Below are 24,679 nucleotides of genomic sequence, written 5' to 3'. Positions count from 1 at the left end.
GAATATAATAACATCAATTTACGAAAATCATATAACATACACTATTTTAACATTAATAAAAAAAGAATAACAATGGTAAGAAGATCAAAGCATGCATATAAAAGGACAATACCAACTAAAAAATACCAATAATTAAAAGCACAATTTTTTTAAAATGACTGAAATGGGTCCGGTAAAAAATTAATTACCGCAATGACTCAATTTCCCGAAAACGCGTCCGCGTCAGCGTGTTGTCAAGTGACGAGGCAGGAAAACGCTTCCTCTAGGAAGCATTTTGCCCATGCGTGAACAGTAGCAACGACTACTTTTTTTACCGTTGGTGACCCCCCAATGGTAAAAAAAAATATATATATATAAAAACCCCCTTTCATTTTTTTCAAACCTAAATCCTTTCTCTCAATTTCTCTCTAATATTCTCTCAAATTCCTCTCAAATTTCTCTCATATTTCTCTTAAAAAAAGCTTTAATTTTATTTTTTTTGAATTTTTTTAAATCATAAAAATTTGATCGTGTTAGCAATGGCTGGAGAATTAATTAGTCTCGATAACAAGCACATATCCGTCGAACAAATAAAAATGGTAAGTGTTAAATTTAATTTTTAAATATTATTTATGATTTTTTTGATTTATGTAATTTTAAATAATTTTTATTTTATTATTTCTTATAAAAGTCTGTAGATCGGATATTGTAATGCTATATCCGTAATATGCATGGTCCTCCATCACCGTTGGTAGAGAATTACCAGCGGGAAGCAGGTTTTTGGCACGTGGCGACGGTAGGCTGGGATGCAAGTTGGACCCGAAACTCATCAGTGCGTTGATTGAGAGGTGGAGACCCGAGACGCACACATTCCATCTTCCATTTGGAGAGTGTACTATCACTTTGGAAGACGTAAATTTGCAATTGGGATTATCGGTGGATGGGTACGCAGTCACTGGGTCTGTTCAATCTGGTGATTGGGGAGCGGTATGCTACAAGCTTTTGAGCGCTATTTCGGATAATATTAATGGAGGTCGGATCGAGATGGGTTGGTTATGAGACACATGCTCAGAGTCGGATGATGATTCTATCGAACTAAAAAGAATCCGATATGCTCGGGCATAATTCTTCAGATAATTGGAGGTTATCTTGTGCCGATCTTGTCACGGCACCTTGTACATCTGAGATGGCTGCTAAAACTCATTGATTTTAGAGCAGCTGATGAATTTAATTGGGGGTCTGCCGTGTTGGCAACATTGTACCGGGAGATGTGCAGGGCGACGCGACCGAATAAAGCAAAAATCGAAGGTTGCCTATCACTATTGCAGTCATGGGCACGGTTTCGCTTTCCATTTTTATGTCTTCGAGTGGACCACCCATATACATTCCCACATCGGAGTCATCTTCTAACCCACCATCATCTGCAACGTACGAGGTCCTCTCACCGGTGGACATCGTAGGGAGTACATCATCCCTTCTTCTAAGCGTTTCATAACGTTCCCAATTGGATGTAGATTGCCAACCACTAGAAGTTGATGCCGTTCCCCAGTACGTATTTCCAACATCAAACATCGACCCACCGAGGTGCATGTCCCATCCACTAACAAAGTGTCGTGCAGGGGATGTGTATTCCATACCGCTACCAAACATGAGCTGTTCCGTGTCTTGTAACCCATTAACCGAGTGTCGGGCAAGGTTCGTGATACCTCTCGAACAACAGTCACAAGTGCATCATTTGGTGATGTAAATTGTTCATATAACTCAATATAGGGTGCTCCACTAGCGAGATAATTCTACACCATTGCCTCCAAGCTACAAGCACCTTTTATGTCGAACGAGTCATATGTCACCGGATCAACAGAAGAACAAAATTGATACGTAATAGACAGAACTTTCATTGGTGTCGTTCTGAATATTTTACGCCTAATTATTTTATGAAGTTTTGTCAAATCTATGTTCTGGTTAAAAATCAGTCACACTGTATTCTCCGATAAAAAAATAACACCGTTCTTAGTGTGACGAACCTCACCATCATAGTAAATAATAGCACTAATATGTTCACTCATATTCAATTTCTATCCTTCTTAGCCTCTCTAAATTTTTTTTGCTATAACTTATGCAATTTGAGAAAAAAATTTTCCTCATTTATAGCCTCAGGCCAAACATGAGCTATTGTAGCAAAAGCGCGTTCACGTGGGAGCTTCTTGCAGTACTTTTTCTGACAAAGCATCCTGCTTAAAGTGTTTTTGACACTATTTGCTCAAAAACGTCTACTCAAAATTATTTTTTCAGGAGCTACTGTAGCAAAAGTGCGTCCACGTGGGAGCTTTTTTCAGTACTTTTGTTGACAAAGCATCTTGCTTAAAGCGTTTTTGACACTATTTGCTTAGAAAAGTCTACTCGAAATTATTTTTCCAAGAGCTGTTGTAGCAAAAGCGCGTCCACGTGAGAGCTTCTTTCAGTACTTTTACTGACAATGCATCCTGCTTAAAGCGTTTTTGACACTATTTGCTCAGAAAAGTCTTCTCGAAATTATTTTTTTAGGAGTTACTGTAGCAAAAGAGCGTCCACGTAGGAGCTTTTTTAAATTAACAAATAATTTAATTAAGTAACCCTAAACCCCAAACCCTAATTTAATTGAGTTTTTCCTTAAAAACCTTAAACCATAAACCCTAATCTATTTTTTTTAAAATTTATAATTAATTTACTCAAGTAACCCTAAACCTTAAGTTCTTTGATTTTTCCTTAAAACCCCTTAACACTAAACCCTAATCTAATTTGTAAATTTTTTTAATTAAATTACTCAAACCCTAAACCCTAATTTAATTGATTTTTTCTTTAAAAACCATAAACACGAAACCTAATCCAATTTTGAAAATTTTATAATCAATTTAATTAAGAAACCCTAAACCCTAAACCCTAAACCCTAATCCCTTATTTATTTATTTTAAAAACCCTAAACTTAAAAACTTAAAAACACTAACACTAAACCCTAAACTAAAAACCCAAAACCCCAAAACCCTAACCATAGTAAAAGACACGGGCAAAATGCTCCCACGTGGATAGAAAGCGTGCCCTTAATGGAGCATTTTCCTGCTTCCTCACCTGACAATGCGCTGACGTGGACGCGTTTTCGAGGAAATAGGGTCATTCCGGTAATTAATTTTTTACCTGGCCCATTTCAGTAATTTTTTTAAAAAAGGGCTTTTATTTGTATTTTTCCCTTGTGAAAATATTGAAAGTAAAGAACCAAATTAAAACATAAACAGAAAATTAAAGACATAATTTGAAATAAAATATATACAAATAAATGAAATAATAACAAACATAAAATAATAGTAATAATTATAACATTAATAATAATGATAATAATGATAATAATGATAATAATAATAACAATAATGATATTAAAAAACAGTCTGATAATAATGAAATAAAAAATATAAAAAAATGCTTAAAATGGTGAAGTTAAGTAAACAAAGGGTTTAATTAAAACTAAATGAGATTAAAATGTATGGATTTTAAATAATAAAAGCCCAATAAGGGCCCAAATGTAACGCGCGAAAAACAACGAAGACTGATTGAGGAAATATCCCTGGTCCTTATATGCAGCGTTGCAAAGTGGGTCAAAATAAAATGACACGGAAATTACAGGGTGAAATTTAAAAAAAGAAAATAAGGTGGGACTTGATTGAATTGCATCATGAAAGTGAATGGACTATTCACGCAAATAGCCCGTTGAAGCAAAACACGCGGATCCTCCCCTTGGGTTTGGTTGACGCGCGGATTCAGAGGGACTAAGGCCAAAACGGTGTTGTTTTAGGGCTATAAGAATCAGCCCTAAACGGCACCGTATTACATGGCCTATAAATACCAAGATTTTTTTAAAAAAATCATTCTAACTTCTTTTTTTTTAAAAAAATTGATAGAGCTCTCTCATTCTTTCCAACGCCGATTGGACTCCGGTCATTGGCCACCATGTTGACCGCCGATCGCTGGCAACGGCGCCACCGTCTGCGGTGGCCAAAAAAAATAAAAAGAACCCTTTTTTGGGTCTTTCAACTCCCCTAAGCCCAAAAACACCGATTTTCATCGGAATCGGTGAACCTCTCCTCCCCGACGAAAAAAGGTATGTTTTTTTTCTTTTATTTTCCTCTTTTTTATTTTTTAGAAAAAAATAAACAAAAATAAAAAGAACAGACTACCTCTAATGAAATGTTGTTGATTCTTTTTCTTTTTGTATTAATCTCTGTAAAAAAAGAAGACCATCACATCATTTTTTTCGGCTTTATATAGCTGAATATTACAAAATATTCTTTTGGTTTTTTTTCTTTTTCATTGCTGTTTTCTACTTTTCGTCCTTGTAGGTACAGAGGCCGTATGGTGGTCACGTGGAGGGGACGCGTGGCTGGGGCGACCGCTGGAGGCGGACCTAGGTGTGGCGCACCTAGGGTTTTCTTTTTTTACTTCTGAAAATGGTTTAATTTTTGGGCTGTTGGGCCATGAGGGTTTTCATTGCATTTGGGCTATAATTGGGTAGTGTAAGTTTGGGCTTATTATTTGGTTTGTAAATATTTTGGACTTGGACTATTTTATTTGTTTTGGTTTTATTTATTTGGTTTTGGGCCTGGGCCAAAATTGGCCTATTACAACTGTCCCTCTTTGCTCATTCTCGTGTAACGAGAATGGTGCAAAGACTTTAAAGAGGCTAATTTTTCCTGGTCTTGCCGAATCTTGACTTTATGGTGCTTCTTTCTTTCAAGTAGCCTCATTCCATTTCATCGCATCTTCAGGGGTATAGGAATTGGAGTTTTGATCTGCTCCAATGTAATTTTAGGGAGAAGAGACTTGTAGCTTTGATCTATACCGCTGGAACTTCAATGAGATAAGGCTGGTGGCTTCAATTTGCTCCATTGCAACTTTAGGAAGATAAGATCCGCCATAACTTGTAGCTTTAATCTGTTCCACTGCAACGCTAGGGAAATAAGATTCGCTATCTTCAGTCTGCTCCGCTGTAACTTCAGGGAGATAAGGCTGGTAGCTCTAATCTGCTCCACTACAACTTCAGGAAGATAAGATCCGCCATAATTTGTAGCTTTAATCTGTTCCACTGCAACGCCAGGATTGTTTAATGCTTTCTTTTTCATTTAGGTAATTTGCTTGTTGTTGCCGTGGATGAATGTGTAAAGAGGTCCTTTGATTCCTTATGAATTCAGCATATGCTGTATCACAAGCTCCATCAAAGCACTCATGTTTCTTCTCTTAACACTGAATCCAGATGGTCCTTTTGTTTTTATATAGTGGATTTAGGACGTTTCTCAATAACAACTAACTTCTTAGTTTCTTTTAGGTCTAACTATGCTTTCACTCCCTGTATCTTTTGCACTTTTGAAATTCAATTCATAACATTGTAATAAAAAAAAAAAACCTTTGTTAAAGTAATATTTATTTGGCACTTACGAAATAAAAAATCATACTCATCTATCTAATACATACACGTGGAAAGTCAAATAAGCAAATGAAAATATTAATTCTCGAATTGTAAGATTCTTCAAATCTATTTTAAGAAGATAGAATGAAAATCGATATATACATTTATATTTTCATTCTAAGTTTTTTTTTAAAAAAAAAACAACAACACATGATTGAGTTGAAGGAATTGGTATTATCAATTGAAATTTAATTATTTAATTATAAATAGTGGATGAATTAAATGGACAAAAGATAATAAAATCTTTCTTGTTTTCTTTTTTTAATAAGAGTAGATTTTGAAGCTATTTTTGCATTTCTACTTCTTGAAAAACATTCTCCCATTATTGAGGAGGACTGAACTAATTATTTAAGTGTTTTTCATCGTTGTCTTGCAAGTAAAAGTTGCCAAATATTAGAAAACAAATTTGGCTGGATATAGACGGCAACAATATTGTCGGGAACTATGGAAAAAGAGAAATATCACCACGTGGGTCTTCTTTAATATTTTTATTTTTTTAAATAATATATTTTTTCTATTATTGGCTAAGGATTTTTTCGGCCCACTTTGTCATTTGAATTTAATAATTAGGTCTATTTTAATCTTTGAACATGAAAATTTTAAAAGTTTGATGATGTGACATGATCATATGTATCACTTGAAAATTAAAAAAATTATATAAATTTTTAGGTGATGATGTGCTACAATCTCACAGTATCAGTTAAAAGATAAAACTATTGATTTCTTATTCAATCGGTTTGACTACTAGACCAATAATAATTAATTAAATAATAATAATTAAAGTATAACTTCCTTGTTGTTGCCATGGATGAATCTATAAGGAGGTCCTCTGATCCCCTGTGAATTTAGCTAGAGATGATCATGGGCCGGGCAGGACCGGCCCCAGATAAAATTTTAGGCCCGTTTTCTAAGTTCAGGCCCGATCCGGCCCAAGATATGGGTCTAAAAATTTGTCCAAGCTCGACCCAAAAAAAATTGCTAAGCCCTACCCGGCCCGGCCTGGCCCATTTTAAATTTTACAACACCAAAAAAGTATATATTTAATAAATATATGATTAAAAAGTATATTTGATTAAAAATAAAAAAATATATTTAATATATATTTTGGGTTGGGCCGGGGCCAAAAAAGTTTTACCTGAGGCTCGGCCCATTTTTTAAATGGACCTCTTTTTTTACCCAAACCCTCTCATTTTTCAGGTGGGCCGTCAGGCTGGGCGAGACCGCCCAACTCATGATCACCTCTAAATTCAGCATATGCTGAATATAGAGAGGTATCCATAGGTAATCATAAAGTAACTTTATTAAAGCTATGAAGAAGAAACAACATGGAGCAAGAATTAGAAGCTTCATCAACGCATTCATTTTTCTTCTCTAAACCAGAACCATTTTCCCCTTCAAAACAGATAAACCAAAAGTCAGGTAGGACCCTATCTTTCCCATTATCGTGTGTGGTCATAAAAGGCTCCTGAAGATATCAACATCTCAAAAATATATAAATAGCTCCTGCCCCTCCCATGGGTCTCTCTGGATTCAATCTGCTCTTCTACTCCTTTCCTCATCTCAACTGGTAGCTTCAAATCTTAGTTCGATACCAATTATTACGGGACTAGAACTTTAATTTTATAAATCGCACGACCTTAAATAATTTCTTAACTTTAATAATAAGTACTACAATAGTACAAATTTTAGTATAGTTTATACCGGAATCATGTTTACATAAATAGTAAAAATAAGACATGACGAACATGCTTTACAGGTATTGTTATCATAAATATTGAAATGAGAGGAATGATAATTGTTACAAAAAGACCTAAAAAACCCAGCAACAAAGACATGAAAAGAGAATATTTATTCTCAGCTCCTATAAACAGTGTTTTAGTGATGATATCGCATTATGTTTTGCAAAGGTTCCTCAATTCTCAAACCTTTTAAACCAATGGTTTTCATTTGCCAAAACAAAATGGATTTAATTTAACTATATTAATTATCAATTTGTTTTAGGGTAATATTTAATTTTTCCCCATTTTCGTTGTTCCCTACAACATATATTAAACCAATCTCATTAATCTATATTTGAATTAGATATGGAAAGATAGCTTGTATTAATAAATAAACCTAAATATGTCCTTAGTCTAATCGAAAATGAGCAAATCGATTGAAAAACTAATATGTCGTCTATCAAGCCCAATTGTGGAAATGTTTTGTCTCGAATGGAACAAATGACTCCTAAAAGAGAGAGACATAGATGTGATTGACTGGACTAACAGTACATCAGATAAGACCCAAGTAGAATAGATTCTAAATCCATTTATGAATCTATTTACTTTTGATGTTCATAGTGTGATATACCTTAATCTATTTACTTTTGATGTTCATAGTGTGATATACCTTAATCTTGAGTGGATGATGGACTATACATGCATGACTCGTATACTTTGATGCAAGTGAAAGGCTAAGTTCAAAAAGATAAAGAACTACCGAAAGTTGGTGCATTGGATATACAACTTCTATAGTATGTAACATTATTCAAAATAGTGAAATTCATAACCCAACTAATGAGTAAATAATATCTTCTCATCAACATTGCACGATAGATGAAAATTAAACATGGCCACGAGTCGTTTGTCTTTGTGATAAATGCTAGAACCTTTAAACATATTAAATATCATCTCTTAAAAGTTCAATACACGAACCATGTTAAACCTTCTTAACGGCTATGTACTTCAAGCATTACTATGTATCGGCTCAAGTATTACTTGAATTCCATTTTGGGGTCGAAGGGTGAGAATAAGTATTGGAGAGTGGACATAGGCAGGGGAAAGGGTAATGGTGTAGCGTTGTAGAATCATGGAGAGAGCAATCTTGGTTTCTATCATTGCAAATGTCATACCAACACAAGATCGAGGTCCTAATCCGAAGGGGAAAAAGGCAGCCGCGGTGTAATTGGTAGCTTTGGCAATCCCTTCAGCGAATCTCTCAGGTTTAAAATGATGCACAACATTTCCCCAAAAGTGAGGGTCACGGTGAAGTCCAATATTTAAAGGCAGAATATCTATATTAGCAGGCAAGAGTAGCTTTCCCAACTGAATTTCTCTTGTAACTGTTCTTTGGAGGACACCTGTTGGACCATACAATCTTAGAGTTTCATTGATGATCATGGTCATCTGTTTGGAAAATAGAAAAATATGTCAGATTACATCATGTCGATGGCTATTTGAATTCCCAGTTAGATAGTTCTCTTACTATTTTGAGTTTGGCGATGCCTTCGAGATGTGGATTTTGGTTACCAAATATGTCAACCACCTCTCTTCTCGCTTTTTCTTGCCAATCTCCATGGATTGCCAAATGCAAGACTATCCATGCAAGTAAGGAATTAACAGTTTCTTGTCCAGCAAAATAGAATGTTTTGCATTCAGCTACCAAGTCTTCCAATGAAATCCTGTTTTTCTCATCCGAATCATGATAGACATTTAGAAGTAATCCAAGAAAATCATTGCCGAAGCTATGGACTTCTCCATTCACAGCTTTGTCTTCTCTTTTCTTAACAATCTTCATCAGACGATCTTGTATTTCTTTTGCAAGTTTTTCAGACTCTAGCAAATCAGCAGATTTCCATAACTTGCTGCAAAATGCAAACCATGGTCAGCCATATATAAGGAGAAAACCAAATCCAGGGGGAATGAAAGTCTAAAAGTTGCATTCAAAAGCTACTTGAAATCAAGGTAAAAGTTGGGATTAATTAAGCTTAGAGGGAAGATACCTGATCAAAGGAATTCTAGTCTTAGAAAGATTTTGACTCACAATTATTGTCGACTTGTCTAACATGGCAAAAATCTTCTCCCCTTCTAAGTAACTGCTACCAAATGCTGTTCTGGAAATCACTTCTGAAGTTAATAACCTAAATTCTTGGTACACTTCAATCTCTTTGCCTTCTTGGCCATTCCACTTTTCTAGCATTGTTTCAACACTAACAATTATTGCTGGAGTCATGTTCTGCGCAAACAATCCTCCAATATGTAAGTAGTAGTGACATATATAATTGGAGTCTGAAAAACACTTTTCAACACAAAATCATGATTTCAACTTAGAAAAATTCGCAAACAAACAAATTTTCAAACTAAACTTTATTTCAAATTAGATTTTAATCTAAGTCAAAAAGTTAAAATAGAGTTTTTCAATGAAATGACTTCTTTTTTAAATCTCTGAATTATTTTTTACTTTACAACATTAAATCTAAAATTGATATCTTAAGTGGTAAATGCTGTCAAATTTTTCAAAATTACTTTTCACGAAACTTTTCAACTTCGATAATAAATTAGCTAAGAATGCAAAATTTTACCAAAATATTGAATTCTATGTATAATTCTTGTAAATTAATTCCATCTAGTTTATATATTTGGAAGACTTACCTTTAGGCTTTCCCCATGGAAAGTGTGATTGGCTAGCTTTCGATGCTTTGCCCATTTTTCCCCCTCAATGAATATAAGTCCATTCCCCAAGAACTTCATACCGATATCTGAAAGCTGCTTTTTCTGAAAAATTTGTTCACTATTTTTCAGAACCTCTTTGATTAATTCAGGCTCTGAAATCACCAATTCAGCTCGAGCACCGTTCCAATAAACAAAATTCTTCCCTAATAACATGAAAAGAAAAAGGGTCTACCTTTTCTTAGAACTACAAGTTATAAATCATAGTGAAAGAACAGGCACGGATCTTACCATATCTGTTGGTCCAGGTGTAAAAATGTGGATGTACTTTGGGAAATAGATCATCTGTCAAGCCCACAGATTTGCTTAAAGCTTTTTGTTTCATTTTGGTAACTTCCTTGTTGTTGCCATGGATGAATCTGTAAGGAGGTCCTTTGATCCCCTGTGAATTCAGCATATGCTGAATACGGAGAGGTATCCATAGGTAATCGTAAAGTAACTTTATTAAAGCTATGAAGAAGAAACATGGAGCAAGAATTAGAAGTTTCATCAACGCATTCATTTTTCTTCTCTAAAACAAAACCATTTCCCCCTTCAAAACAGATAAACCATAAGTCAGGTAGGACCCTATCTTACCCATTATCGTGTGTGGTCATAAATGGCTCTGGAAGATATCAACATCTCAAAAATATATAAATAGCTCCTGCCCCTCCCATGGGTCTCTCTGGGTTCAATCTGCTCTTCTACTCCTTTTGTCATCTCAACTGGTAGCTTCAAATCTCAGTCCAATATACCAATTGTCACAGGACTGAAACTTTAATAATAAGTACTACAATAATACAAATTTTAGTATAGTTTATACGGGAATCATGTTTACATAAATAGTAAAAATAAGACATGACCAACGTGCTTTACAGGTATTATTATCATAAATATTGAAATGAGAGGAATGATAATTGTCACAAAAAGACCTAAAAACCCAACAACAAAGACATGAAAAGAGAATATTTATACTCAGCTCCTATAAACAGTGATGATATCGCATTATGTTTTGCAAAGGTTCCTCAATTCTCAAACCTTTTAAACCAATGATTTTCATTTGGCAAAACAAAATGGATTTAATTTAACTATATTAATTATCAATTTGTTTTAGGGTAATATTTAATTTTTTCCCATTTTCGTTGTTCCCTACAACATATATTAAACCAACCTCATTAATCTATATTTGAATTAGCTAAGGACAATAAATCACATAATCGTGAAGCCTATCATCTCAAAACATACCACAAACTCTAGTTTTATCATTATGTATCTTAACATAATACATATATAAACACTATTAAAAATCCTAAGTTTATCATAAACAATCATAAAATATTATTTTAATAAAATGTTTAAATTTCACATGACAAAATCTTCAATGAGTGGAATTAAAGATATCAATTCAATAAACTATTAAGTTCTCTAATTAAATATTCTACTATAAATTTGGAACATCATAATCTTATAAATTAATTACTTGAATTTAATGACACATGATAAATTAATTAATTTAATTTAAACTCATATCGATTAATCATGTGAAAAATGTAAAATAAAATATAAAGGTAATAATGCATGCACCTATTATACATCTTTTAATTTTGTTGAATTGGTTTCTACTTTCCTTTTTTAATATAATTCCCACCTTCTTTATATGATAGTAATTCGCAATGTAAATTCTATTTTAGGTTTACAATAATTATCTTTTTATAACAACATGTTGTAGTATATAACAACCACCTTTTTATAACATGCAAACATACAAATGGAATTGTTACATAAGGGGTTGATTGTAATCATTTCCTTTTTTGTCATTATGCTTCCTACAAAATTTTGATCAATAGTACTGGAAACAAGCATTCTCTTGGCGCATGTAGTTGATAATTGCTTAAAAAAATAAAGTGAGTAATTGATGACAAAGTGATGGTTGTAATGGCAACCTTTGATGCCACTATGATGAACACAACAACAAAAAATAGAACACAAATGATTGTTTATGCATATCGATTTTTCTATGTCTATGGAACCTAACTTAATGAGTAAATCCATTATTTTTAATCCCAAGACAACAAGTTATTTAAGTCCTATCACAACTCGGTATAGCAACCTCACTTTTGTATCTAAATATCTAAATCATTCACCACTAAGTTCTTCCCTTGAGAATTTTGGTTGTAAAACCAAGCAACAAACTTATTTTACACTCTTAATGCACTATCAATTACAAGTTCCTCAATGAAAAAAATAAGTGCAATAGAAACTCTATCTTATTTTAACTTACACAAGCCTCTAATATATAAGAATTTAATGTTTGCAAAGATAAAGATCAATTCGAATCAATATCCCACAAAAAATAGCCTCGTAAAAAAAACTTTACTAATGCGGTTGTTGAAAGCACAAAAAATATCCTATCCCTAATAAATAATGAAAAAGAATAGTAAAAGGAAAGTAAGGTAAAATCCTTAGGGACTGGATTTGCACAATATCTTATTTTGTGAAATCCCAAGCAGAATCTTTCCCAAGAAAACCTGCGTTCCTGGAAAAAAAATAAAAAAATAGAATTAAAGGTTTGGGTCTGGAAACGAAAAATAAAATAAAAACAAAATTAAGAATATTGAATCAAAAATTCGAGAAATTAAAAATAAAGTTAAGAGAAAGAAAATTCTTATGGGAGATTCCAACCTCCAGCTTTCTCGTTCCGCCTTGGGTTCAATCCTCAACTTTTAGATGATCCTTCCTAAACCGAATAAGCCAGTTATAGTGGAAGAGGACGCCTACGACCACCAGCTCTAAGGATTTAGACTTACGATTTAGTGAAACCTGACTCTAGCCAACAATTGCTTCTATGGGATCGTCTTATGCTAGATCAGCGCTTCTCAATGGTGAATCCCATGCCATTTTGTCTCTTGGGCTCACTAACCTCTAACGCAGTAAGTTAACGAATTGACTATGCAATCTTCCTAAAACATACAAAGCAGTCGCCTTTGCATACATTGAAAATCTTACTTCTTAAGGGACATGGATGGAAGCGTCAGCCCCGTAGTGCAGCGAAACAATGAATACTCAGCGAGGAGGCTAAGTACGGACTCTAGGCCTCGAGAACCCTTTTTGGAAAATATCGACAACTTTCGGCTAGATGAGTTTAGTGGCTCATGGTTGTGGTGAAAAAGAAAATAAATAAAATAAAAATAGAGATTTTATTGAAAGGAAATATGAGGAGAACAAAAGCCTAGACTTTTGGGGGAGAGAGTGTTTACATCATTTTTGAGTTACTTTACCCCTATTTATAGTGCTAGGGGAGATAGTCTAATCCTACTTAAACTCCAAAAGATAAAAACATTTAATTGAAGATAAATAAAATAAAATCCTAAAATTAGATAATCCTTAATAATTATCTTAATATTAATTATCCTAATATAATTAAAATAGAGTTTGATAGAATAAAATCTCTTTTTTTTGCATTTCAACCCTTGTGTCCTCCATGCTTGCACTTTTGGCACCAACTTTTATTTGTGTCGCACATTGGCCCATTTTATCTCTAAATTCACACTTTTTGCCCTTAATTTTGCTTTTGTCTCAAATTTAGTCCCTATGAGATAAAATATCATAAATAGCTCAAATTAGCAGGATCATATTCAAAATAAATACATAATTAATACATAAAAATACGTTATTCTAGAGTGTTATCAAATTTTACAAATATCTTGAAAGTTAAGAATAAATCAAAGATTTCGAAAATAAATTTTAAAATAAGTTAAGCCAATCTCCACAAAATAAGTGATCCGATTTGCTTGATTCAGATTGATTTAATCTTAACAGATTGATTTAATCTTAACAGATTGATTGCTCCACAAAATGGATATTCAAATATGAGCCAACACATGTCCACAAAATCATCTAAGTCGTTGCCCAACTGATTTTGTTAAAAAGATTTCAACTCCAAAAATGTCAAGTTATGTTGCTTATGGCAATGCTAGCTGTAGTGGCCATTGTTGGATTTGGTACACTAAGTGTACTATATTCGTTTTATATAATTGTATTTTTCAAACAAATTGGTTTAATAATATCTATTAATTACATTAATACCCTTTGCATATTGTCCTCAATGTTTTTGCACACAAAGCAAAATGGAAGCAAATATTGGCTCATTGGTTATCTATTGTTTAAATTAATACTAAGCGGTATTACGTGGTCAGATCTTGATATGGAAAGATAGCTTGTATTAGTATATAAACCTAAATATGTCCTTAGTCTAATCAAAATTGAGCAAATCGATTGAAAAACTAAGATGTCGTCTATCAAACCCAATTGTGGAGATGCTTTGTCTTAAATGGAACAGATAACTCCTAAAAGATAAAGACATAGATGTGATTGACTGGACTGACAATACATCAGAAAAGACCCAAGTAGAATAGATTCTAGATCCATTTATGGATCTATTTACTTGTGATGTTCATTGTGTGATATACCTTAATCTTGAGTGGATGGTGGACTATACAAGCATGACTCGTATACTTTGATACAAGTAAAAGGCTAAGTTCAAATAGATAAAGAACCGAAAGTTGGTGCATTGGGTATAGAACTTGTATAGTATGTAACATCATTCACAATAGTAGAATTCATAACCCAACTAAAAGGTAAATGATATCTTCTTATCGACATTGCATGATAGATAAAAAGTAAACATGGCCACAAGCCGTTTGTCTTTAATGATGAATGCTAGAACCTTTAAACATATTAAATATCATCTCTTAAAAGTAAAATACATGAACCATGTTAAACCTCTAGTTCTTAACGGCTATGTACTTCAAGCATTACTATGTATTCGGCTCAAGTATTACTTGAATTCCATTTTGGGGTTGAAAGTTGAGAATAAGTATTGAAGAGTGGACATAAGCAGGGGAAAGGATAATGGTGTAGCGTTGTAGAATCATGGAGAGAGCAATCTTGGTTTCTATCATTGCAAATGTCATACTAACACAAGATCGAGGTCCTAATCTGAAGGGGAAAAAGGCAGCCGCGGTGTAATTGGTAGCTTTGGCAATCACTTCAGTGAATCTCTTAGGTTTAAAATGATGCACATCATTTCCCCAAAAGTGAGGGTCACGGTGAAGTCCAATATTTAAAGGCAGAATATCTATATTAGCAGGCAAGAGTAGCTTTCCCAACTGAATTTCTCTTGTAACTGTTCTTTGGAGGACACCTGTTGGACCATACAATCTTAGAGCTTCATTGATGATCATGGTCATCTGTTTGGAAAATAGAAAAATATGTCAGATTACATCATGTCGATGGCTATTTGAATTCCCAGTTATATAGTTTTCTTACTATTTTGAGTTTGGCGATGCCTTCGAGATGTGGATTTTGGTTACCAAATATGTCAACCACCTCTCTTCTCGCTTTTTCTTGCCAATCTCCATGGATTGCCAAATGCGCAAGACTATCTATGCAAGTAAGGAATTAACAGTTTCTTGTCCAGCAAAAAAGAATGTTTTGCATTCAGCTACCACGTCTTCCAATGAAATCCTGTTTTTCGCATCCGAATCATGATAGGTATTTAGAAGTAATCCAAAAAAATCACTGCGGAAGCTATTGACTTCTCCATTCACAACTTTGTCTTCTCTTTTCTTAACAATCTTCATCAGATGATCTTTTATTTCTTTTGAAAGTTTTTCAGACTCTAGCAAATCAGCAGATTTCCACAACTTGCTGTAAAAGCAAACCAGGGTCAGCTATACATAAGGAGAAAACCAAATCCATGGGGAATGAAAGTCTAAAAGTTGCATTCAAAAGCTACTTGAAATCAAGGTAAAAGTTGGGATTAATTAAGCTTAGAGGGAAGATACCTGATCAAAGGAATTCTAGTCGTGGAAACATTTCGACTCATAATTACTGCCAACTTGCTCAAGATGGCAAATATCTTCTCCCCTTCCATGTAATTGCTACCAAATGCTGTTCTGGAAATCACTTCTGAAGTTAATAACCTAAATTCTTGGTACAGTTCAATCTCTTTGCCTTATTGGCCTTTCCACTTTTCTAGCATTGTTTCAACACTAGCAATTATTGCTGGAGTCATGTTCTGCCCAAACAATCCTCCTATATGTAAGTAGTAGTGACATATATAATTGGAGTCAGAAAAACACTTTTCAACACAAAATCATGATTTCAAATTAAACAATTTGACAAATAAACACCTTTTCAAACTAGATTTTAATCCAAGTCAAAAAGCTAAAAGAGTGCTTTTTAATGAAATTACTTTTTTTTTAAATTTCTGATTCAATCTTTTATTTTAGAACATCAAGTTTAAAATTGACCTCCTAAGTAGTAAATGGTGTTAAATTTTTCAAAAGTATGTTTTTACTACACTTTTTCAACGCCCATAATAAACTTATCCTTAGCTAACAATACACAATTTTACCAAAATATTGTAGTCTATGTATAATTCTTGTAAATTAATTACACCTAGTTTATATATTTAGAAGACTTACCTTTAGGCTTTCCCCATGGAAAGTGTGATTGGCCAGCTTTCGATGCTTTGCCCATTTTTCCCCCTCAATGAAAATAAGACCATTCCCCCAAGAACTTCCTACCAATATCTGAAAGTTTCTTTTTCTGAAAAATTTGTTCACTATTTTTCAGAACCTCTTTGACTAATTCAGGCTCTGAAATCACCAATTCTGCTCGAGCACCCTTCCAATAAACAAAATTCTTCCCTAATAACATGAAAAGAAAAAGGGTCTGATGAAGTTGGTTCAGCATGCAACAAACTCGACAGCGTGCAGGCCATGAAGACCAAGACATGCAGGAGCTGCTGATGGAAGCTTATTTTGTTTATTTTGTAATTTCTAGTCAATGAAATGTAATCTTAGTTCATTTCTAACTAAGTTAGGTTGTTGACTGATGTAATTAGCTTATGTATGAGCTGTAAACACAACTTTGTATAGGTTTACAAGCTAAAATTTCAAGTTTCCATGTAATTAGTGGGAGTAGGTGATGTTTAGGTAATTACTTGCTGTTTTTGACAAGCTTAGTGCTTGGTTTATGTATTGGCATTATGCCATTATTCAATTTTATGAATATAGTTCTTTTTTGTTCATCAATTTTCCTATTCATTTTTTCTTAGCTTTTCTTCCTTTCTTTTGCTCGAATTCTCTTGTTTGCTCAGCAAGTCTCGAGACTTGCTCGACAAGTTTGTGCTGAGTCTGTTAGTTTCAGTTACAGCACCAACAATTGGTATCTAGAGCCTATTTCTTAAGGGATCTGTTATACAAATACATGGCTTCATCAAGCTTTTCACCAGCTGCACCTCAAGTATTCAATGGAGAAGGCTATCACATATGGGTGGTCAAAATGAAGACCTACCTGCAGGCATACGATCTGTGGGAGGTGGTCAACTCAGATGTTGAACCAGAACCACTTAGAGGCAATCCAACAGTGGCTCAGATCAGGCAGCATGCTGATGAGAGGACCAAGAGGCACAAAGCCATGTCTTGCATCTAGAACTCAGTGTCTGATGTGATTTTCACAAGGATTATGGCCTGTGAATCACCAAAACAGACCTGGGACAAGTTGCAGGAAGAGTTTCAAGGGACAGAGATGACAAGGCAGCAACAGTTGTTGAACTTGAGGAGAGATTTCGAGAATTTGAAGATGAAGGAAGAAGAAACTGTCAAGCAATATTCTGACAGGATTATGGCTGTGGTTAACAGCATCAGGCTCCTTAGAGAGCAGTTCAATGAAGCTAGGATAGTGGAGAAGGTTATAGCAACTCTGCCTGAGAGGTATGAGGCAAAAATCTCATCTCCCGAGGACTCAAGGGATCTGTCCACCATCTCCCTGACAGAGTTGATCAATGCTCTATATGCTCAAGAGCAGAGGAGAGCAAGCAGGCTGGAGGAGCATCAAGAAGGTGCCTTTCAGGCAAGAAAAAACACTGCCTATAAAGGCAAGAAGGCCTGGAGAGACAAGCCAAAGAATGATGCTGCAAGGAGAGAAGGTCAGACTTGCAAGCACTGCAGAAGGGTTGGTCATCCAGAAGAAAAGTGCTAGTTTAATCCAGAAACTGTATGTCAGCATTGTAAGAAGAAGGGTCATGTTGAGAGAGTTTGCAAGAGCAAGGCCAAATCAAGGCACAATCAGTTTCAACAGATGAAAGCTGAGGCTCGAGTAGCTAAGGAGGACAGTGACTAAGAGGAGCAAGTTTTTGCTGTGTCATGCTCAGCTGCTCAGGAAAGGTTCTCATCTGGTTGGCTCCTAGATAGTGGATGCACCAACCACATGACACCTGATGCTGCAATCTTCAAGTCTTTAGACAGAAGCTGCAGAACTAAGGTCAAAATAGCAAATGGTCATTTCATTCAAGCTGAAGGCAAGGGTGATGTGCTGATATGCACTTCTACAGGTGCCAAAGTGATTTCAAATGTGCTCTTGGTGCCTGAAATTGACAGAAACCTGCTTAGCATAGCTCAATTGCTGGAGAAAGGGTATTCTGTTGTGTTCAAAGACAACCAGTGCCAAATCAGTGATCCAAGTGGATCCAAACTGATGGCAGTCCCTATGGCTGATAAGAGCTTTGTGGTTGACTGGACAAAGAAGTCAGACATTGCCTACACAGCCACATTAGATGAATCCAAGTTGTGGCATCAAAGGCTGGGACATGCCAACTTCAGATCGATGGCCCGAATGGTCAGAGAAGACCTGGCTGAAAACTTCATCAACTCAGTGGACCATGATGATGTATGTGGAGTATGTCAGCTAGGAAAGCAGGCCAGACTCCCATTTCCCTCGAATCAAGCCTGGAGAGCCTCTGAAAAACTCCAACTGGTGCATACTGATGTGTGTGGCCCTATGAAGACTGAGTCATTAAGTGGAAACAGGTATTTTATACTGTTCATTGATGATTTTTCAAGATATTGTTGGATTTACTTCTTAAAACAAAAATCAGAGGTGGCCTCAGTGTTTTGGAAGTTCAAGACTGCTTCTGAGACTGAAACAGGCTGCAAGCTGAAGACCATAAGGTCTGATAATGGGACTGAGTACACCTCAGCTCAGTTCCAAGCCTTCTGTGAGAAGGCAGGCATCAAACATCAACTTACCAACACATATACACCTCAGCAGAATGGTGTAAGTGAAAGGAAGAACAGGAGTTTGATGGATATGGCCAGATGCTTAATGATTCAGAAGAATTTGCCTAGAATACTATGCGCAGAAGCAGTTAACACTGCAACATACATTCAAAATAGACTACCAACAAAGGCTTTGGATCAGAAGACCCCATTCGAGGCCTGATTTGGCTTCAAGCCATCACTGGCTCATCTGAAAGTCTTTGGATGCATTTGTTATGCACATGTACCTACTGTTAAAAGGGACAAATTGTCTGAAAGGGCTCAACCTGCTGTACTGGTGGGCTACAGCACTGTTAAGAAGGGCTATAGGATCTTGGATCCTTCAACAAACAAAGTGTCAGTTAGCAGGGATGTGGTATTTGATGAAAGGTCATGTTGGAACTAGGAAAGACATGAACCTGAAGAAGTTTCTGAAGAACTAGCAACAGACCAAGCTGAGCCAGACCAAAATGTTCCAGAAATGGACATTGATGATGAACCAGTCAGAGGAACAAGGCCATTGACTGAGATTTATGAAAGGGCTCATGTAGCCATAGCTGAACCAAGCAACTTTGAAGAGGCTGAGGCTCAGCAAGGGTGGAAGCAGGCAATGGCTGAGGAGATCAACATGATTGAGAAGAACCAAACCTGGGAATTGGTTGAAAGGCCAGTCAAAAGGAAGGTGATTGGGGTGAAATGGGTGTACAAAGCCAAACAGAATGCTGATGGTACCTTGAACAAGCTGAAAGCAAGGCTAGTAGTCAAGGGGTTCAGTCAGAGATATGGCCTGGACTACTTGGAGACCTTTGCACCAGTGGCCAGGCTCGACACCATCAGACTACTGATTGGCTTAGCAGTACAGCTCGAGTGGAAGATCCATCAGCTCGATGTAAAATCAGCCTTTCTGAATGGTTTCCTAGATGAAAACATCTATGTTGAACAACCACAAGGGTTTGAAATAGCTGGCAAAGAGCATATGGTCTACAAACTAAAGAAAGCCCTATATGGATTAAAACAAGCTCTAAGGGCTTGGTACAGCAGAATCGATGGCTACTTGACTGATCTGGGATTCGATCGAAGCAAGAGTGAGCCAACACTGTATGTCAAGAAACAAGGGACACAAACACAACTCATTGTGTCCCTGTATGTTGATGACCTTCTGGTGACAGGAGGAGATCGAGCAGTGCTGGCTGATTTCAAGACCAAGATGCAGGAAGTGTTTGAAATGTCTGATCTTGGGGAGATGTCCTATTTTCTTGGAATGGAGGTGTCTCAAGTACAGAATGAGATATTTCTAAGCCAGAGAAGCTTTGCCACAAAGATTCTGACCAAGTTTTCCATGCAAAACAACAAGGCAACTAAAACACCTGTTGCTGTTGGAGAAAAACTATCGAGCCAAGGTGTTTTTGAGAAGGTATGTGAAACAACCTACAGGAGTCTAGTTGGTTGTTTGCTATACTTGACTGCCACTAGACCAGACATCATGTATGCTATAGGATTGCTCTCAAGATTCCTGCATTGCTGCAATGAGAAGCATTTCCAAGCTGCAAAGAGAGTGCTGAGATATGTCAAAGGCACTTTGAACTATGGTTTGAAGTATAGCAAAGAAGGAAATCTGAAGCTGGTTGGCTACACTGATAGTGACTGGGCTGGCTCGATAGATGACATGAAAAGCACCTCAGGGTATGCTTTTAATCTTAGTTCAGCCATGTTTTGCTGGAGCTCGAAGAAGCAAAGTCTAGTGGCTCAATCTACTGCTGAAGCAGAGTATGTGGCCGCAGCAAGTGCTGTCAACCAAGCCATATGGCTAAGGAAAATCTTAGCTGACTTGAATATGCATCAAGAGGAAGCTACTGAGATCTTCTGTGACAACCAATCTGCTGTAGCAATTGCTAAAAATCTAGTGTTCCACGGAAGAACAAAGCATTTCAGCATCAAGCTGCATGTTGTTCGAGAAATGGAGCAAGCTCAGGAAGTAAAGCTGATCCTCTGTAATTCAGAGGAGGAGTGATGAAGTTGGTTCAGCATGCAACAAACTCGACAGCATGCAGGCCATGAAGACCAAGACATACAGGAGCTGCTGATGCAAGCTTATTTTGTTTATTTTGTAATTTCTAGTCAATGAAATGTAATCTTAGTTCATTTCTAACTAAGTTAGGTTGTTGACTGATGTAATTAGCTTATGTATGAGCTGTAAACACAACTTTGTATAGGTTTACAAGCTAAAATTTCAAGTTTCCATGTAATTAGTGGGAGTAGGTGATGTTTAGGTAATTACTTGCTGTTTTTGACAAGCTTAGTGCTTGATTTATGTATTGGCATTATGCCATTATTCAATTTTATGAATATAGTTCAGTTTTGTTCATCAATTTTCCTATTCATTTTTCTTAGCTTTTCTTCCTTTCTTTTGCTCGAATTCTCTTGTTTGCTCAGCAAGTCTCGAGACTTGCTCGACAAGTCTATGCTGAGTCTGTTAGTTTCAGTTACAGCACCAACAGGGTCTACCTTTTCTCAGAACTACAAGTCGTAAATCTTAGTGAAGAAAACAAGCATGGATCTTACCATATCTGTTGATCCAGGTGTAAATATGTGGCTGTACTTTGGGAAATAAATCATCTGTCAAACCCACAGATTTACTTAAAGCATTTTGTTTCATTTTGGTAACTTCGTTGTTGTTGCCATGGATGAATCTGTAAGGAGGTCCTTTGATCCCCTGTGAATTCAGCATATGCTGAATACGGAGAGGTATCCATAGGTAATCATAAAGTAACTTTATTAAAGCTATGAAGAAGAAACAACATGGAGCAAGAATTAGAAGCTTCATCAAAGCATTCATTTTTCTTCTCTAAACCAGAACCATTTTCCCCTTCAAAACAGATAAACCAAAAGTCAGGTAGGACCCTATCTTACCCATTATCGTGTGTGGTCATAAAAGGCTCTGGAAGATATCAACATCTCAAAAATATATAAATAGTTCCTGCCCCTCCCATGGGTCTCTCTGGGTTCAATCTGCTCTTCTACTCCTTTCCTCATCTCAACAGAAAGCTGCAAATCTTAGTCCAATACCAATTGTCACGGGACTAGAACTTTAATAATAAGTACTACAATAGTACAAATTTTAGTATAGTAAAAATAAGACATGACCAACATGCTTTACAGGTATTATTATCATAAATATTGAAATGAGAGGACTGATAATTGTCACAAAAAGACCTAAAAAACCCAACAACAAAGACATGAAAAGAGAATATTTATACTCAGCTCCTATAAACAGTGTTTTAGTGATGATATTGCATTATGTTTTGCAAAGGTTCCTCAATTCTCAAACCTTTAAAAACCAATGGTTTTCATTTGCCAAAACAAAATGGATTTAATTTAACTATATTAATTATCAATTTGTTTTAGGGTAATATTTAATTTTTCCCCATTTTCGTTGTTCCCTACAACATATATTAAACCAACCTCATTAATCTATATTTGAATTAGCTAAGGACAATAAATCACATAATCGAGAAGCCTATCATCTCAAAACATATCACAAACTCTAGTTGTATCATTATGTATCTTAACAAAATACATATATAAACACCATTAAAAACCCTCAATTTATCGTAAACAATCATAAATAACTTCAAAGCAAATGGCACATTTTTTTGGCTTTTTGTCAACAGACTAATAATCTCGAGTCAAACAAAGAACTTCCCCTTAAAAGGTGTGTTCTACTTTCTCAATATAAAATTTCAAGAACCGACAACCTGCCAAAAGTCACATACATTAGATTCTACATATTAACTATAAAAGAACCCTTAAGCCTAAATCATACCTTTCAACCTTTTTACAACTCCTTCGGTTTGCCCAAATCAGTTAAAGTTTTACGATTAACCTAAAATAAAAATCAAATACTGATGAAATTAGAAAGGTTTCATCAATGAAATTGACAAACAAGGGTTTCAAGAAAAACAAATTAATTCTTCAAACGTACCCTTCTATCAATTCCACAAAGGATTAATGAAGGTTGTAAAAAGATGATTTGCAATTTTTTGAACTAAAAGAGTTTGTGATTTGTTTGAAAAAAATAGGGATTGTTAGTAAAATCTGATTAAGGGTATTTTCAATCAGTAAAATGTTTTCCCTTAATGTTTAAATTTTATTAAATTTATGATGTTTTATTTTTAACTATTTTTAATTTTATTTATGGAATTTTAGTAATATTTTGAAAAAAATTAATAAATATTTTACGTGGCAAATGATTGGCTGAATTAAATAGATAACAGATTAATTGTTTAGATACCATTTTGACTAAAGAAAAATTTAAATACCAATTTTAAAAAATTAATATAATTTAGATATCATTTTATTGTTTAAACCATTCAAAAATTGATAGAATATTTTCTATTAAGCATGTTTCAATACTATGCCATTGCTACTCTTTTACATGAATTTTATTATTATTTTAAAGTAAATAATAATAATTATTAATTACTTAGCTGAAGCACTCACAAAAAAAAAAAAAAAAAGATTAGGCTCACACAATCTTTAACGAGATTGACACTCTTAAAGTATGTTTCATCTTGTATTCGATCACAAAAGAAAAAAATTGAAAAATAATCAATAAAATAATTTAATAAATACTCACTAATTGCTAAATTATGAGTAAAGTCTTAGAATTCTGATCGACTGAGTAACTGGAGTCAAGTGTTTAGGTTGTCATTTGTCTTCACGTCAAAAGATTTAGTGACATTCTAAGCTATTCACTTATTCTATTGATCTTAACAATTTTGACTAAAGCTAGTAATCATTTTTTTGATAAAACGGGCTTGACTTGGATTTTGAAAACGAAAACGAAAACGAATGTCCCCACCAATCCTTTTTTTTTATGAGGTGTGATCGGGTCACCTCGAAAAGTAGTTGTTTTTAATAAACGATTTGATTTTATTAAAACAACGGTTTTGGTCTACAAAATTTAGAAAAATAGGTTCGGGAGTCGGTTACGCACGAGGAAGGATTAGCACCCTCGTAACGCCCAAAATTGATACCTAGTTGATTAATTAATGTCTTAGTGTCGAATATTGAAAACTTGAAAAAGATTCAAAATACGATCCTTTATCAAAATTTTGAAAAATAAACTTTAAAGAGAGAAGCATATTTCTACGTTAATCCAGAAGAAGAATCACGTCCCGTAAGTTAGGACACAATGTCTAAAATTCTCGATTCTTAATTCAATCGGCTCTTAAACTAACAACGATTAAATAAATAATTAAAATTTCATAAAAATATAAAAAAATATTTTTTAAAGAAGCGATTCCACCTATTCAATTGTTTCGATTTTTAAATTCTAAAAAAAATCTAGTTTTTAAATATAAATTAAAAATTCATAAAAATTATTATAAATTTATAAACAATTATAAGACATTAAAATATAGAAAAATATAAAATGCTATAAATTTTTTTAGAAAAAATATATAAAATTTATTAAAACTATTCAAATACTATAAAGAAATATAAAAATTAAAGAAAAAGTTATAAAAAATTTAAAATTATTACACATTTTTGTTTTCTCTCACGCATTGTCATACATCATATATCAACCCTTCCTTATTAATGTCCCTCGCATCATCTTTCCTCAAATACAACATCAT

The 24,679-nt window shown here is 34.7% G+C and overlaps 1 protein-coding gene and 2 long non-coding RNA genes across 6 annotated transcripts; all 3 read right to left on the bottom strand.

Moving 5' to 3' along the window:
• Positions 1-7,945: 7,945 nt before the first annotated feature.
• On the bottom strand, positions 7,946-10,994 carry LOC107944035 (cytochrome P450 CYP749A22). 4 transcript variants are annotated; one of them, XM_041088074.1, is made up of 6 exons: positions 10,534-10,994; positions 10,189-10,407; positions 9,880-10,103; positions 9,231-9,463; positions 8,714-9,092; positions 7,946-8,634 (listed from the first exon to the last, which is right to left on the bottom strand). In XM_041088074.1, the coding sequence occupies exons 1-6, from the start codon at positions 10,535-10,537 to the stop codon at positions 8,194-8,196; spliced, it is 1,500 nt and encodes a 499-aa protein (XP_040944008.1). In that variant the 5' UTR covers positions 10,538-10,994; the 3' UTR covers positions 7,946-8,193. The 4 variants fall into 4 exon arrangements, with proteins under 4 accessions (XP_040944008.1, XP_040944011.1, XP_040944010.1 ...); XM_041088077.1 differs by having other exon boundaries at positions 9,880-10,128; positions 10,189-10,357; positions 10,534-10,816; XM_041088076.1 differs by having other exon boundaries at positions 10,189-10,357; positions 10,534-10,808.
• Positions 10,995-14,649: 3,655 nt separating this feature from the next.
• LOC107944036 (uncharacterized) lies at positions 14,650-16,637 on the bottom strand. The gene is made up of 4 exons (XR_001696123.2): positions 16,425-16,637; positions 15,783-16,015; positions 15,265-15,645; positions 14,650-15,185 (listed from the first exon to the last, which is right to left on the bottom strand). It is a non-coding gene; the product is annotated as an uncharacterized lncRNA (long non-coding RNA).
• Positions 16,638-21,610: 4,973 nt separating this feature from the next.
• Positions 21,611-23,154, bottom strand: LOC121214434 (uncharacterized). The gene is made up of 3 exons (XR_005910042.1): positions 23,023-23,154; positions 22,864-22,923; positions 21,611-22,085 (listed from the first exon to the last, which is right to left on the bottom strand). It is a non-coding gene; the product is annotated as an uncharacterized lncRNA (long non-coding RNA).
• Between the last annotated feature and the right edge of the window lie 1,525 nt (positions 23,155-24,679).

The sequence above is a fragment of the Gossypium hirsutum genome, chromosome D02, assembly GCF_007990345.1.
Source record: "Gossypium hirsutum isolate 1008001.06 chromosome D02, Gossypium_hirsutum_v2.1, whole genome shotgun sequence".
Taxonomy (NCBI): domain Eukaryota; kingdom Viridiplantae; phylum Streptophyta; class Magnoliopsida; order Malvales; family Malvaceae; genus Gossypium; species Gossypium hirsutum.
The sequence above is the reverse complement of the archived record's forward strand: the minus strand, read 5'-3'. Positions and strand labels throughout refer to the sequence as shown.